The sequence below is a fragment of the Zootoca vivipara genome, chromosome 2, assembly GCF_963506605.1.
Source record: "Zootoca vivipara chromosome 2, rZooViv1.1, whole genome shotgun sequence".
In the NCBI taxonomy this organism is placed as follows: Eukaryota; Metazoa; Chordata; class Lepidosauria; order Squamata; family Lacertidae; genus Zootoca; species Zootoca vivipara.
The window spans coordinates 41779616-41796206 of NC_083277.1; the positions used below are offsets into that span (position 1 = coordinate 41779616).

General features: G+C 48.1%; 1 protein-coding gene across 6 annotated transcripts in view; it reads right to left on the bottom strand.

The window, feature by feature from the left end:
- COL7A1 (collagen type VII alpha 1 chain) overlaps window positions 1-16591 on the bottom strand; it is a 119854-nt gene that overhangs the window by 41803 nt on the left and 61460 nt on the right. For all 6 annotated transcript variants that reach the window (XM_060271416.1, XM_060271414.1, XM_060271413.1 and 3 more), the window contains 21 exons: window positions 16323-16394; window positions 16190-16234; window positions 15118-15144; window positions 14996-15034; window positions 14445-14525; window positions 13456-13491; window positions 13300-13335; window positions 12046-12126; window positions 11216-11251; window positions 10675-10746; window positions 9911-9955; window positions 9688-9723; window positions 9058-9093; window positions 8139-8243; window positions 7411-7446; window positions 6959-6994; window positions 6032-6079; window positions 3664-3699; window positions 2340-2471; window positions 1694-1894; window positions 682-717 (listed from right to left, as the gene is read on the bottom strand). In XM_060271416.1, the coding sequence (XP_060127399.1) occupies window positions 682-717; window positions 1694-1894; window positions 2340-2471; window positions 3664-3699; window positions 6032-6079; window positions 6959-6994; window positions 7411-7446; window positions 8139-8243; window positions 9058-9093; window positions 9688-9723; window positions 9911-9955; window positions 10675-10746; window positions 11216-11251; window positions 12046-12126; window positions 13300-13335; window positions 13456-13491; window positions 14445-14525; window positions 14996-15034; window positions 15118-15144; window positions 16190-16234; window positions 16323-16394 (1272 nt within the window). The remainder of the gene's footprint in view (window positions 1-681; window positions 718-1693; window positions 1895-2339; window positions 2472-3663; window positions 3700-6031; window positions 6080-6958; window positions 6995-7410; window positions 7447-8138; window positions 8244-9057; window positions 9094-9687; window positions 9724-9910; window positions 9956-10674; window positions 10747-11215; window positions 11252-12045; window positions 12127-13299; window positions 13336-13455; window positions 13492-14444; window positions 14526-14995; window positions 15035-15117; window positions 15145-16189; window positions 16235-16322; window positions 16395-16591) is intronic.

Consider the following 16591-nt stretch of genomic DNA (forward strand, 5'->3'; position numbering starts at 1 on the left):
TTCCGTGTGCTGCTCTGGTTCGCCAGAAGTGGCTTAGTCATGCTGGCCGCATGACCCGGACACTGCATGCCGGCTCCCTCGGCCAGTAAAGCGAGATGAGCGCCACAACCCCAGAGTCGGTCACGACTGGACCTAATGGTCAGGGGTCCCTTTACCTTTTTACACTAAGTCTTGGTTTGCCTTTGCATTATGTGTGAACCAGATCAATAGGTTGGATCCCAATTTGTTGTACAGTACTTTAGTCCCACTGTAATCAGTGGAGCGTTAGTCATGCTGTACATAAATACAATTGATCTCAATGGGAGTAAAGTGTGACCAACTAAAGTCTAGAGCCAACCCAATGTTTACCATGACAAAATTGTAACATGGGTGGGGTGGGGGGTGGGGAGGCGAAACCAATTAGTCACAAAACATCCAGGTGCACACACAGCTAATGATCATATAACACAACCTCAAATCTCACTTAAGAGAATGCAGCTGCCAATATCAAAAGAAGTTAATTTTCCAGATTTCAGTTTACACTACAAGTCATATATTTTTAGTGTGAACAAATAATTGGCAAATTCCTTCTTCTATGAATACTCCAGCATGGATAATTTTAAAGATGATTTATCTAGCACCTGTCCTAAGATGGATAGTTTTGGACTCACAAAGTATAATAATAATAAAAAACCCACTCACCGGCTCTCCCTGTCCACCCTTCTCACCCCGATCACCCTGGAAAAAGAAAATGATGAGTTTTAGAAAGAACCACAAAACTGTTTCCGGAAAAGAAGTCCTAACGAGCTATCCAGGAAATGTGAAAGTAGCCATGAGTCTATTATGTATATTGTTAACACATGGCTTTATTTTGGTTTAACTGTGTTGTAATAAATAATAATAATAATAATAATAATAATATAAATTATTTATACCCCGCCCATCTGGCTGGGTTTCCCCAGCCACTCTGGGCGGCTTCCAACAGAAACATTAAAATACACTAATTTCTTAAACATTAAAAGCCTCCCTAAACATGGCTGCCTTCAGATGTCTTCTAAAAATTTGGTAGCTGTTTTCCTTTTTGACATCTGATGGGAGGGCGTTCCACAGGGCAGGCGCCACCACCGAGAAGGCCCTCTGCCTGGTTCCCTGCAACTTGGGTTCTCGCAATGAGGGAACCGCCAGAAGGCCCTCGGAGCTGGACCTCAGTGTCCGGGCAGAACGATGGGGGTGGAGACGCTCCTTTAGGTATACTAGATCGAGGCCGTTTAGGGCTTTAAAGGTCAGCACCAACACTTTTAATTGGGAGCCAATGTAGATCTTTCAAGACCGGTGTTATGTGGTCTTGGCGGCCGCTCCCAGCCACCACTCTAGCTGCCGCATTCTGGATTAGTTGTAGTTTCCGGGTCACCTTCAAAGGTAGCACCACGTAGAGTGCATTGCAGTAGTCCAAGCGAGAGATAACTAACTTTTCATTGTTTTAAATAAACAAACAATTTGATGTTCAGACATGTTTCCCACAGATAATCCCACTTAGGAGAACCTCTCTTGCTCTGCAACTCATGCAATGACTATGAGGAAGCAATGGATTCGGAAAATGTGGTCACTGGAGGGGTAGGCGAAGGTTACTTGGGGGCTTTTGAGCTCCTGGTTACATTTGGTGCCTTCCCAGTTAATGGTGTCTCTTTCTGTTCCCACCTTTTGATATACCCACCTTTTCTCCAGGCCTCCCAGCCTCTCCAAGTTCTCCTGCCCGGCCTGGCACCCCTGGTATTCCAGGTTTCCCAGGCTCTCCTGGCTGGCCAGATGGTCCTTCTGGCCCCCGCTCTCCAATGGCTCTTCCTGTTGGACCTTGGGGGCCTTCGTTTCCTTTGTCTCCCTTTTGGCCTCTTTCTCCAGGGAAGCCTATGAGCCCCTGCGAAAACAAAACAAAACATAGAGCATCATCTAACAGGCCTCAGATCAGCTTTCTCTACAAAAGGAAACTCAGATATTTCTATGAGCAAAGCGCCTCTGCAAATGCTTTTCATCATGGAGACTGGTAACTCCAACAGGATGGATCCCCCCCAAAGGAGCTTTGAATCAGGTCCCAGCAGCTACAGCAGCTATTAACCTCTCATGTCAGATAATCAGATTCTGAGCATGAACGTTGAATTCTGGGTCCTTCCAGCTCCACTATATCCTTCAGTTCCGAAAGGGCATTCCTGATAGTAGCGCCACCACTGAGGAATACCTCCCTCCCCTGAAGTTAAACTAACACCAATAGTGAACAACTTTTGGCACCAAGTGAAATTTTGTTTGCTCCATCAGACCTTTGCATGAACATCAGAGCACAATAGCCAGGGAGTTGTAAACCTCACCTCTCTGCCTGCTGGCCCTCTCTCTCCTGGATCCCCTCTGTCACCCTTCATGCCTTTCCAGCGGACAGGGGCAGGCAAGAATTGATCAGAACTCCCTTCATAGGCACCAGTGATCTCCCGCAGTAAGGAAATCTGTAAAGGAAGGAGGGAGAGTTGAGTTTGTCTGTTAAGGAAATGAAAAGAGGCAGAATTGGTCCACCACCCTGTGCACAAACCTTTAAGCACAAACCTCAACAGCATGGTCTCCACACACACCCTATTTCCAGACTACCCCTTCCTACATCTGGAGCAAAAGGCAAACTTAATATATGCCCTGCCCTGTGTGCTGGACCAATGATAACTTGAGAGAGCCCTATGGTCGTCATGGAGGCCATGAAGCTGGAACACTGGAGGCAACCTCAGCATGGATGCTAAAAGCACCCAGAAATAACATTCTGGGCAACAGAGTAGAAGATACACCAGCATTACTTCTAGTTTACTTCTTTCTTAGGCCAACACCAGGTGCAGGCCCTCCTAGAGGAATTCCTTGGTGATGGAGATCAAAGGACAGTGGGCTACAGCAGCTCCCCCCACCATCCCTGCAGCCTGTGCTGATGTTGTACCAAGTACCTGAGCAGGTACCCCTCAATCAGAAACCTTAAGGTATACTGTAAGATGCACTCGAGAACCTTCATTTGTTTGTGATGTTCATGATGTATAAGAACCTAAAAAAAGCCTGTTGGATCAGACCAACGGCCCATCTAGTCCAGCAACCTGCTTTCACAGTGGCTGACCAGATGCCTTTGGGAAACCAGCAGCAAGCAGGATTCAAGCACAACAGCACTTTCTTCTCCTGTGCTTTCCAGCACCTGGTATTCAGAAGCATTGCTGCCTCCAACTGCAGAATCAGAGCATATCATTGAATCATAGAGTTGGAAGAGACCACAAGGGCCATCCAGTCCAACCCCCTGCCAAGCAGGAAACACCATCAAAGCATTCCTGACACATGGCCATCAAGCCTCCGCTTAAAGACCTCCAAAGAAGGAGACTCCACCATATCCATTATGGCTAGTAGCCCTCTCCTCCATGAATTAGTCTAATCCTCTTTTAAAACCATCCAGGTTGGTGACCATCACTGTCTCCTAAGTGAACCCTATGTAAGATGGTCCTTAAGGAACCAGGTACCAGGGTTTTAAAGCTTAATTCTAGCACTTTGGACAGAGCCTAGAAACGTTTCCCTTCATCTGCCTGGTTATTCACCAGAAAGAACCAGGTCCCACGATAGATATACACTGGAAAGCATAACCCTGGAGGCAAAATGGCAAATGAGGCTGCCAACTCATACCTTAATTCCATTCGCTTCTAAGGCACGTTCAACATTCTAGACAAAAGGAGGAAGGAAACCCATTAGCAAAAAAGGTAGGCAGGGGGAGATAAATTACAAACAAATATCAAACTGTCTAGTCTTTCCCTTGAGGGTTCTGGCCACCCTCCTGTATTTCTTGTCTTGCTTCTCCCTATGGGAGATCAACTCCATTGTGACATCACAATAGAGCACAACCAAACCATCAAGAAGTCAGAGCAACACCACAGACCTAGAGATCCCTCTCTCTATATAAGCTGCTCTCTGCAGAAGGGAACTCCCAACTGGAGACACATAAAGGAAGCTATACCAACAGATAGTTGTCTTAGGGCAGGATTCCCACCGGGACAGTTCTATACAGTATTTCACCAGTTTGTTGGTGGACAAGTTCCCTAGCTTCCATTACTAATAAATTTTTACATATGTGGGTTTATTTTCCAAGTAGTGCTCCAGAGAAACACACCAGAATACTCCAGTTATGGCAATGAGGAGGCACAGTAATGCCATATAATTGAGAAAACAAAAACCATCTCCTACCGGTATCCAGTGTTAGGAACATCCATCAGCCCCCCCCCCTCTGATCCACCCATGGGAACCCAGACCACAGTGTACTACAAGTGGAAAGCAGAGGTACTGCAGAAAGGTACCTACAGAGCAAATACCGTGTTTTCCCTTTTTTAATACGTAGTCAGAAAGTAAGCCATGGCAGGGTTTTTAACCATTTGAGAGCTATAAGACATACCCCGAAAATAAGCCATACTTCCGCACCAGCTAGCAGGACCCAGCATGCCGGCCGCGACAGGAGGAGGAAGCCTGCCGGGTCGGGTCAGTGCCCGGAAGCGGCGGTGGCTGCTTTAGTGCCAATAAAGCGTGCAGCAGTGCCGCACGGAGCACCAGCCAGCAGGACCCAGCTCCTGCAATGCCGGCCGCGGCAGGAGGAGGAAGCCTGCGGGGTCGGGTGGGTGCCCAGAAGCGGTGGCGGCTGCAGCGCTGACAAAGCGTGAAGCAGCGCCGCACGAAGCACCAAGGGCACGAGCGGCAGGAGGAAAGAGAGAGAGGCTCGTTACTTGCGGCACTTTAAGAGAAGCAGCCAGAACCGATCTCCACATTCCGAGCCTCCCTTTTGCGCGTGCGGGCATGTTAAAGCCCCAATCAGTTCACTCCCCACTTCTTCCTCGCCATCCGTCCCTTTCACGCGTTGCCTTGACCCCGCAGCCCCCCTCCCTGGCCATCTTCCCCTAAGTGCAGCGCTGCTTCGTGAGCGCTGCAGCCGCACGCTCTCTGTGTGTGCGCGCGTCTCTTTCTTTCTCTCCCTGTGCGTCCGTCTCTCTCTGTGTGTGCGTGTGTGCGCGTGTCTCTCTCTCTCTCCCCCGTGCGTCTCTCTCTCTCTGTGTGTGTTTGTGTGCGTCTCTTTCTTTCTCTCCCCGTGCATCCGTCTCTGTGTGTGTGTGTGTGCGCGCGTCTCTCTCTCTCTCTCCCCCGTGCGTCTCTCTCTCTCTGTGTGCGCGCGTCTCTTTCTTTCTCTTCCTGTGCGTCCGTCTCTGTGTGTGTGTGTGTGCGCGCGCGTCTCTCTCTCTCCCCCCCGTGCGTCTCTCTGTGTGTGTGTTTGTGCGCGTCTCTTTCTTTCTCTCCCCCGTGCGTCTCTCTGTGTGTGTGTGTGCGCGCGTCTCTTTCTTTCTCTCCCTGTGCGTGTCTCTCTCTCTGTGTGTGTGTGTGTGTGTTTGCGCGCGCGCGTCTCCCCCCCCCCACAGAGAAAAGGTTCCACTTCGGCTCGTCATTCAGCCGCGCACGCGCGCCAGGGGCATGGGCCCAAGCCTCGTCCCCCTCGCGCTTCCCTCACAAGCATCTCGGAGCGGGACGGGTCACGGCCTCCCTCCTCATTCCTCGGCCGGCGTGAGAGAGCCCGGGGAGCAGAAGGATCCCAGGTTTAACCCCCAGGTACCCCCAAGTTTGAAATCCTGGAGAGCTGCTGCCAGCCTGGTTGACAGTAAAACCTGGATAGCACAGTAGGCTAGAGTGTGGTGTTTATAATGTGCGCGGAAGAGAGCACCGAGTGTCCTGAGCCAGTGGGACCCAGTTGTACCAGCACTTAAAAAAAAAGACACCCCCTGAAAATAAGCCACCGTGTGTTTTTTTGAGGAAAAAAAGTTATAAGACGGTGTCTTAAAAAAGGGGAAACACGGTACTTCCCTCCACGACTCAAGCCACAAGGCATATTTGGGAGAAGGCAAACACTGCTACCACCATCTCCCCCAGAGTCTATTGTTAATTTAAACAGAGAGCAAATCCGTACATGTGTCATGTCCCCCCACCAGGCCCTCAAGGTGAAAGAGCATGTCTGTTAACTCACCGGTGTTGTTCCAGGTTCACCTCTAAGCCCAGCTTCCCCTGGTCTTCCCTGTAAGTGATGGGGTGGGGGTGGGGAGAGAGAGAGAGAGAGAGAAGGAAAACAAAATAAGGCTCATTGTGTATAGCTATAGTACTCAATAGGTGCACATCACCATGTAACAGCCCCCATCAATGGTCATTAGATTGCATTTCATGCGGGCAGAAGCCTCTGGTGTGTTGTGCATGACAATACCCCCATTAATATGCATTACTGCATGATATGTGGCCCTCATGTAGCTCAGTGCAGACTGGGGATGGTCTAGAACAGGGGTCCCCAAACTTACCTGGCTTTGGGCCGGATGCCCGCCGCGCTGATTGCGTGGTGGGCCGGAGGGTGGGGGAGCACGCGCGGGAACGCAGGAGCACGCGGCTGTGCGTGCCCATGTGCAAACGCTATTTCTGGCACACTCCCGACCTGGAAAGCGCTGGAAATAGCTTGTGCACATGTGCACAAGCTATTTCCGTGGCTTTTCCGGGTCAGAAGTCGGCAGCCGTGCCACACCGCGCCGGTAAGAGCGGGCAGCGGCAGGCGGGGGTCCCCAGGGGCCGCATAAAAGAGCCTCGGGGGCTGTAGTCTGGGGATCCCTGGTCTAGAACCCAAGTGATCTGGCCAATAAAGATTCCAGTAAGTCCTGGTTCAAATGTGCTTTGAGTCCCTTCCAAATCTACTCCTTCTCAAAGTGGGATGCGTATTTATTATCACAGTTTTACATGACAAAAGGAAAAGTGATTGCTGTGGCAGGTGGAGCTCACTGCAAACTGCAGCTAATAATAAGACAGGGATTCCACAAGACTAAGTCAACGACCCCTCTGCAAGGGGCTCCAACACTTGGGGCCGCCATGTCATTCTACTTTTTTCAGGTGCTTTGTGGCTTTAAGAGATACCCACCTGATCTCCTTTGGATCCGGGCTCCCCTCTGTCTCCCTGAAACACAAGCACACAAGGAGTTAGTACCGAAGAGAGAAATTCCGTTCTGACTAAGGGTGCAGAATACAGTAGGTCTCTGGCTCTACATGTAGCGTACTTTGGGTCTAGGGGCCTGGAGACATGCAACATGGATTGTAGCACACAGGGCAATATATCCTGCTACTGCCGGTAGGGATTCAGATATGCAGGGAACTCCAGTCCACAGCGTGCCTCCTTTGCAGCTACCTCGTTTATTTTCTGGCCATAAGCTCATCTGATGAGAGTAGCCATAGGAGATGCCCCATACTTTGAAGGCTGAGTTTTCAAATCCCAGGGAGAGTTCAGCTGATGTGGAGGCAAGTTTGCAATGTGCTAGCTATATTTTCTTACTCCGTCAAACTGTGTGCAAGTTTGTACAAGAAGGCTTTGCTTACCTTTTGTCCTGAAATCCCTGGGAGGCCTGGCATGCTCTGAAAACGGCAAGACAGTGGTGAGCAAAACAGCAACTAAGCAAGGACACTCAACACAAAGAATCCTTAACCACATGGGCTCTGCCGGGACTCCCATTATAAGGGATACCAGGGTTGGAGGCTGCAGACTCATATGTGTGCATGCTCACATATGCAAATACAGACAACTTCTCCCATTCTCTCTCTTACACACATTTTACTCTGCAACCAACAGAGCCAAGACTGCTGTGTGCAGTGACCTTGGCTGTTATCCTGGGGAGGGAGCTTCTTCCCCAGCAGCTCTAGTGAGCTATTAGGAGTGCAGGGACAGAATTCTTGACTGTATGGAGAACTTAAAAAGGCTTCCAACCCCTGTGGTCCCAAGGGAACAAAATCACTATCCATTGGACAGTGGCCTTGTCTGAATCAAGCATGCTGGGGTGGGGGAAGTTGAAGCCGCTCCCCCAGACCTCCCAATGTCTAACCAGCTAGGCAGTGAGGCGAAGTGGGCAAGGTTCCCCAGGACTTTGAAGCAGTGGTGCCCATTGGGAGGAGGTAGGGCAGAAGGCAGAGAGACCAACTGTGGCTTGCCTTTCACACTAAACAACACTAATTCTGCTCTCGGTTCAACATCCCGGGAGAGTCCGCCCTTTTCTGCTGGTGAAGTTGGCAAAAATAATGTGGTGCTTGTTATGCGTGAGGAGGCTACTCACCTGGCCTGGAGGACCAACTTGCCCTGGCACGCCAGGAACACCTGGTGGCCCAGGGGGGCCTGGAGGTCCAATGGTCCCTCGCTCTCCTTTCACACCTTCACGACCCTGCCAGCAAAGAACATATGCAGTAACATGTAATACAGAAGGAGGTGCCTTATACAGAGTCCATCTGGCTTCTCCTGACTGGCAGTGGCTCCGCAGGGTTTCTAAGCCCTGTTGCCTGAGGCCCTTTTCAGCTCATTGGTGCTGAGAATTCACTGGAGAGCCTTTATTTATTTACTATTATCATAACCAACAATCAGAACAGAAGCAGAAGACATCAAGAAGAGGTAGCAAGAATACACACCAAACGCCGTATTGATATTTTGCGTCAAAAGACTGGAACCTGAGTTATTCAATTAGATACCATTGAACTGAGAAATTTTCAGTTTTCAAATATTATTTAAACATTAAGTTTATTACAGAAATTGTATGGTTGCGTGTAATTTTGTTTTCCATGTTCACAATTGGTTTGTTAATAGGGGTTATTCTCATTACTGAATGGTATTGTTGGCCTGAGTTCTTGGTCTGATTCTTAGAGGTGGGGATACCGGCAAACCTGTTTTATGCTTATGATAATATTTCATTCTCGTTAATTATGCTGTTTTAAACGTGCATTTTATATCTGGCTTCCTTTAAGTACAGTAAATGTTTTCTTTTGAAATGTTTAATGTTTTAATTACGTTGCTTTGAATATATACTTCATAGCTGACGTTCTTCAGTAATGTTTTATTCTGGAATGTTTTATGTGGTGTTTTAATGTGCTGTAGCCTGCTGTGAGATTCTTTTCTTTAAAATATAAAGTTGTTTGGGAATAATAATAATAATAATAATAATAATAATAATAATAATACCACCTTTCAAAGGCAATGGTACTTACATCTCGGCCAGACGCTCCAGCTTCACCTTTGTCCCCCTGAACAGGAAAAATGAAAACAAGATTTTATCATTAAAATTACCATTGTGCAGTACAGACAGGATTGAGCCATGCCTTCCTACTCTTGTATTCCCTAAACAGAGAGCTCCAAGCTTCCTTGGATCCCTACACCTAGTAGCAGTCCAAGTGGTGGAGAGGTGCTGCACTCTCCAGACTCGTATCCCTGCAGCATACCCTGGGCAGGGCTGGGGTGGTGGCAAGGTCAGGGTTGTGGTGGGAGTGCCAGAATGCCTCTGCCCATGTACCCGCACTGTCCCAACCTCGTTGCCAACCTGCCTTGCTTCAGCCCAGTCCAGGTGAGCTGCAGCAACACCAATGTTGGAAGGGCAGCTCTGCCCCATCACACCGGCGGCTGCTGCCTTACACTCATCACTGCACAGCTCACTGACACTCTTAATGCAAACTGGCTGCTATGAGCTACAGCAGGATGGTGGTCATGCTGGAAATAATGGTACCCCTGATGAGGGGTTTGTTTCATCATAAAGCCCGCCCTGCTTTCTGATAGGCTGCAAGTAGGCTGGCTATCAGGAGGAGGTTTGGCTAACATACTAGGAAAACATATAGGGGATTTACCTTCCTCCCATCTTCTCCCGGAGTCCCATCTTCACCCTGGAAAATAAAATGTCACATCTATGTTACTGCTCCAAGGTCTGCTTAGAGACCAACTGCTCTGATCTTCCCATTTGCTGCAATATCTGATAAAAAGTGCTCTTTCAGTCACCCACACTTCCACCCCACCGATACAATCCCTTGCCTGTCAGGCCTGAAGGGGATGGGGGTCAGGCCCATCACTCACATTCTTCCCATTCAGCCCAGGTTTGCCGTCATCACCAGGCTTGCCCTGGAAAAGAAATGCAAGTTGTGAGCCAAGAGAGGGAACCGAGACACTGAACTGTCCAAGATCACCGTAAACAAAGTGGGATTTGAACCCACATCAACCGAGCACAAGATCACCCTTCATTCATTCTACCCTGGCTTTCATCCTTGAATGAAAAGAAGATTTAAACATAACAATGTCAAAAGGAGGAAGAGGAAAGGAGAACTTTCTGGCAGATGGTAAAATGTCCCAGTTTCTGTACGGGCCATGCTGCTCAGAGAATTGCATTTCAAGGCTGTGATTACATGATGTAAAACTGTGGGTTGGCCAAATGTTGGCTGGTAGGGTTGATGCGCTAATGACCAACGCAATCTGCACATTATGCTGCAGAAGGTTGCATTCAACCCAAAGCAATGCCAGGGTCGTCCGAAAGCACACCTTTCCTCCTTTCAAAAGAACTACGCACTTCCACCACCTGCCTCTTGGGTGCAGGACCAGTCTTGACTGTCCTTAAAAACAGCAACACTGTTTCTCTTTGATCGCCCTACAGACTCAATATTCCTCTTATCAAATCATGTAAAATGGACATACAGGTTGGGACACAGAAGAAGAGCAACTCCATAACAAGAGCCACTACAGGGAAGTATGATGTTGGGTGTGTATTATCAGGGATGAGCTGCACACTGCATGATACTATCAGTGGGTGCAAAATACCATCCTTCATCCTTAAGCACATTACTCACAGGCAATCCTGGAGGTCCTGGGGGGCCACTTGCTCCAGGAGGACCCTGCTCGCCACGCAGACCTGCGAGACCCTGTGAAAAGGGTGGGGAGGCGAAAAGGTGAGAGGTAGACCCCTGTTAGTCTGCAGAGCAGAAGAGAGACCCAACTCTTCATAAGATACCTGGTAGCTGAGATTAAGAAGTCTCTCACAGTGTGGAAAGAGAATGCCAAGCACCTGTAGGATGGTAAGACAACGGGACTCTATACAGACTGCACTATGATCAGCAAGAGGAAAATTAAATTAGACCAACTCCGTCACATCAGGGTTTCCTGTAGTCCCTGAAGACCACACTAAGGTGTTTAAGTGCTAATCACTAACAAGAAGAAAGGCCAGGAGCTGTGCTCAAACAGGTAAAGGAGATGGAGAAACAGGAAATGATGGACTTGCTGTAAGATTTCAGCTTCTAAGTAGCACCCCACTTTTGAAACAGGATTGCAAGAGAAAGTATCAGCATTTGAGCTCAAAACTCACATAGCCTGATGTGAGGTACCCATACTTACATCTCTGCCAGGATCACCCTGCTTCCCAGGATCACCCTAGGGAGAGAAATAAGATGTGGATGTGATCGAGAGCCAGGCATCCAGCAAACTTAGAATCTAGTGTGCAGGAGATACAACACCATTTTATTTATTTATTTCATGTCTAAGATGGTAAGATACTTTAAAAAAGCCCCAGAGGCAGGTATAATCACATCACTGTTATTTTATTTGCAACAACTAATATTTGCAACAACCCCCAATTTCTCTAAACATGGTGCTGGAGAGGCACAAAAGTCTTTTTTTCACAGAAACATCTCTCTCTCCCCTTACGATTAAAGTCAGGTCTGGTCCTAGAGCAAAACAAGAGGTTCATTTAGGACTCTATAAGAACACATTCACTACTTGAACCATTGTGTTTACTTCCCTTTTTAAGGTGACACAATGAGATCCAATGATGATCCAATAAAAACTAAATTAGGCTTGTTAAGGGGTGTACAAGCTTTCACATTACAAAGCTCTCAACACTAGACAGAATCACATTCTGCCTAATGAAGACTGCCGTGAAAGTCAAAGCTTTCTCCTGCGCCAACTAATCTGGTCCAATAAACACTCTGAGGACTTTTTCTAATTTGGGGCCTAAAGATCAGCCCCCAACAACCCAGTTTCCATATTATGGACATTATTGTGAAGGCGGACGGCAAATGCTACAAAATGGCTGCTTGTCCTAATCACTCTGTGCATATGGTCTTTGAAGCAGCTCATAGGACAATTGACTGGGCTAACAATGACACAGCACCACTGTGGCTTAGCTGTACCTGCAAATTGTATCTTTTACCAAGCACTACACTTACCCTTGGGCCTGCAGGTCCTGTTTGACCAGGCTTCCCATCTAACCCATTCCGGCCATCTTGTCCTGGAGGGCCTCGGTCGCCCTGGAGGAGAATTAAATGAGAGTGAGTGCCCAGTGTTCTGGAAGAATGGGAGCTGTGGGGAAAGTTTTGTATACTCTGGAACTCTGGGAAACCTCTAGCCCATGGGCTTAATTAAGCCTGTCAGACTTCTGAATTTGGTCCACAAAGCCATTTTGTGCAATCCACACCTACCCGTCAGTCACTCTGAGCGGCTTCGAACTGAATATTAAAACAGCATCAAACATTAAAAACTTCCCTAAACAGGGCCGCCTTCAGTTGTCTTCTAAAAGTAAAATAGTTGCTTATTGCCTTGACATCTGCTGGGAGGGCGTTCCACAGGGCAGGCACCACTACCGAGAAGGCCCTCTGCGTGTAACCTCACTTTTCGCAGTGAGGGAATCGCCAGAAGGCCCTCGGCACTGGACCTCAGTGTCTGGGCTGGACGATAGGGGTGGAGACGCTCCTTCAGGTATACAGGACCAAGGCCGTTTAGGGCTTTAAAAGTCAGCACCAACTCTTTGAATTGTGCTCGGAAACGTACTGGGAGCCAATGAAGCTCTGTTATCTCTGGTCTAAGCATTAAGTGCTATGATTGGAGACAAGAGATCCTTTATCTCCAGTCTTAGCACTAAGCGCCACAGCACTAAGACAAGACATTAGCTTATCTCCAATCTTAGCAGTGTGCTGCATAGCGCTAAAGTTAGAGATAGCCTCTGCCCGCTCTTTGACAGTTGTATCTCCGGAGATAATCCCCTGCACAGTCTTTAAAAGGCAGGAGGTGTGAAAAAGCCTCTGATGTTTAAGAGGCCATAGGCAGAGGCTTATCTGCAGTATTAGGGCTGTGGGACTTCTGCCACCATCTTTTACCACCGTTCATGATTTCAGTGGCTGCATAAAGCTCCTGAGGTACTGAGCACTATCAGAGATGGTGGTAGCAAGAACCACGAAAGCCCACTGCATTAGTGTATATTAGTTTTAGTTATTTTATAATTTCTCCATTTAAATCAAAAATTCGTTATCTGAAACAAAAATTGACATCAAAGAAAACCTCAGCTTTCTTTTTTAAAAAGTAAGCAAGCTGTTGCTATTGTGGATAGAAGTGGGTGCAGCATTTACTTGGGGGAATTATAAATTCAGCGGGCTTCCATGGTTCTCACCATCACCTCTAGCATATAGACGTCAGAGCTCTCTTACCTTCTCTCCCACAGGGCCTCGGTCTCCAGGATCACCCTGCAAAATGAAAGAGATGAGCACATGCTCGGTTCAAAGAACCACATAGAGCTGGGAATTAAGCTCTCCAGAAATCATACGGGGAGCAGGACACATCAAGGCAGAGAGAAAAAGACTTACACGAACTCCAGGGAGACCTCTGGAGCCTTCAATTCCCTGCAAGAGAGGAACAAAAAAAGAGGGTTTGAGAAGGGAGTGTTTGGCTGACGTTTAGACATTTTTAGGCCATTTAGGCCAACAGACCTTGTCTTTCCACCCAAGGGTTCTCAGTCATACAAATATAATAAAATGTGATAAATAAAACAGCAATATAATACACCCAGAAACAAGGGAGGTTAAAACATCAACAACAGCACTCCAGTTTAAAACCACTTCAAATGTATTTACAAGTCAGCTCGTGGGCCAGAGACTTGCCTAAATAAAAATGCCATTGACTCATAGCTGCCAAGTTATCCCTTTTTTACAGGGATTTTCCCTTATGCTGAATAGGCTTCCTCGCGAGAAAACGGAAAACTTGGCAGCTATGCATTGACTGCTGCTGGAAAATCATTAGAAGCAAGGCTAGCCAGGGCCCATTTGGCAAGGAGAAATACACCCTGGGAGCCACCTGCTATCCACTACTAAGTCACTTACCCCTGATATTATGCCTCATTGCTACACCTGCTACACATTGCTACTCTCTAAGGCATGATGATGACCTTTTGCTTTGATGAACTAACCTTTCCAACTCAAAGCAATGTACAGAGAAAACCATAAACACAAGTGGCCAACATGGCACCTACAGGCACCCAATTGCCCCCACAGGCCTTCCCTGGCCCCCACAGTGGTTTTCTCCTGTTGAAATTGGAAGAAGCACTCTGCTGTAGCCAATAGAACAGATTGTGGTGTGTGGTTTCTCCAGATATAGATGAGACACAGACCCCAAAAAGTTCAGCAATCCCTGCCGTAAACAACAGGAGATGAACCCATTCCAACCCTAAAGACCTGCCCTTCATCCCCTTTATGTCCAAAGCTTGTTTCTTCTCTAATAGCTGCTCTACATTGCCTCAGTCTTAGCTTGATGAGGTTTTGGGCATCCTCAGATATAACTCCAATGAACTGGCACCTACTCGTTCTCCTGGCAGGCCAGGTAAACCAGCATCTCCTTTGACACCTTTCATTCCATCCTCTCCAGGGTCCCCTGGCTCCCCCTGTAAAGGAAACAGTGGTGCAGTGGATGAAGAAACAACAATGGCATGCCCTCGCTTCTCATTAACCAATATCCACAGAACGGTTTCTGAAGAATGCCCAAGGGTGAATGATTTCTCTGTGGGCCAGACTGGGCATGATGCTCAAATGCCCATAAGGGATTTCCTCCCTGTGTAAAGAGCATAGGATTGCAGGATGGGGGGGGGAGAGGGTTAATTACCCCCCTACACCTCCTGTGATCTTGATTATTTATCAGCTCTCCCCCCCTGATTCTATTTGCATTTATTTTATGAAAAACACCCTCCATGCTAAATGCAAAGACATGCAATGTTATGTCTAGTTTAGCCCTTAAGCAGCATCTTTTTGCATGACATTCCCGCTCCCACCAAGAATGCCTGCAGTCCAGAGCCTGCCATCTTCCCACAGTTACCAGCAGGTGGGGCGGATGGGATCTTGGAGCCAGATTACTCACCTTCTCGCCTTTTTGCCCTCCTCCTCCTCCAGGTCCAACCTGCAGAGCGGAAAATAGGAGTTAGACACTTAGAGGAGTCTAAAGCAAAATACTGCCTCTGGGGAGGGAAATGTGGAACTTACTGTCTGGCCTGGGGGTCCTGGCTGACCCTGCAAGGGGAAGGGGGTAAGTGGGAAGAAGAAAAGAAAACAAAGATTCAGCACTATGTCCCAGGGGAGAGCGAAGGTAAACATCACATTTGTTAGAAAGGAGGGCAGGGAGTCCCTTGACACACACTATAAAATGCACACATTCCTCTATCTCCACCTGGCATTGTGAGGGCTCCGGGTTTCTTTCAGAGAGGTAATGCTGGACATGTAGTCAAGAAGTTCAGAGATGGCCAGCTAGTTCAGCCTCCTCTGCCTGGATGATTAATGACATTCTTCCATGGTAGGATTTTAGGAAGCTTTCCCAGGTGATTTCCCATCCGGGCACTGATCAAATATTGAGCCCCAGCAAGGCTGCTGCATCATTAGCTTTCAGAGTCATTTCCCTGGGAGGCAGGCTGCCAACTCCAGCATCAGCATATGAAGAATACGAAGCACCCATTGCCAGGATTTGCCCTTATTAGTGTAATGTGAAGAAGTGCGACAGCAGGTTTCATCTTCGGTGCCAAAAACCTTTGGGATGTGACCACAAACAGATGGCACTGAGCGCACAAGGAAACAGAAAGGAGCCAGAACTTGAGCAGGCCAAGAGCTTGGGGGCAGGGGAGACTCGGCTTGCCAGTGTGGACACAAGGAAGGGAAACAGATTTGAACGAGGAGTGCGGAGAGCAAAAGCCAGCCCCTGCAAGGGCACTGCTGGGAGGTTTTGAATGTTCACTACATATATTTTATACAAGAATCTGTGTGTCTGTGTGTGTCTGGAAGTTCCCATGGTCAGGAAGAAACATGGAGGCAGCTTGCTGTTGTAATAATACTAATACTAATTTTATTTGTACCCCATCCATCTGATTGGTTGCCCCAGGCATTCTTGGTGGCTCTGTATTAAGATAATATGTTTGTTTTGCAGCCTTGTTTGGTGCCAGTAACCATGCACCTGTCCGTTCTCATCTGGAGCCCCAACTGCAAGGTCTAGACCTCTGGGCAAGATCTCAAGCAGACGACATAGGTTGGCTAGAGCAGCCAATAGTGGGAAAAGCACACTACTCACAGGATCTCCTCGGTCGCCCTTTGACCCTGGTGCTCCAGGACTGCCCTGCAAAGGGAAGAAGCAACATTGTAAATGCAAGCCTGGGGTGGGTGGGTGCTGCAACTGGGTCAGGGGGTACAAAATGGGCTCTTACATTTCTCCCGTCTTCACCTGGGTCGCCTTGGTCCCCCTTCTCGCCAGCAAGCCCTCGGCTTCCTGGCAGACCCTGTGATGTGAAAAAGAAATGAAAATCAGAACATTATCAGGTAGCCAATAACACACTGGGATACCACAATGCCTGGGGCATTGCCTTGTGGAACTGGCTAGTTGGAGGGAGGCTGGACGGGGAAACTAGTCAGTGGAAGGGGGCAATCAGAGGGCCGAGGAATTCAATGCTGTGATGAAAAGGAAATTCTCCAACTT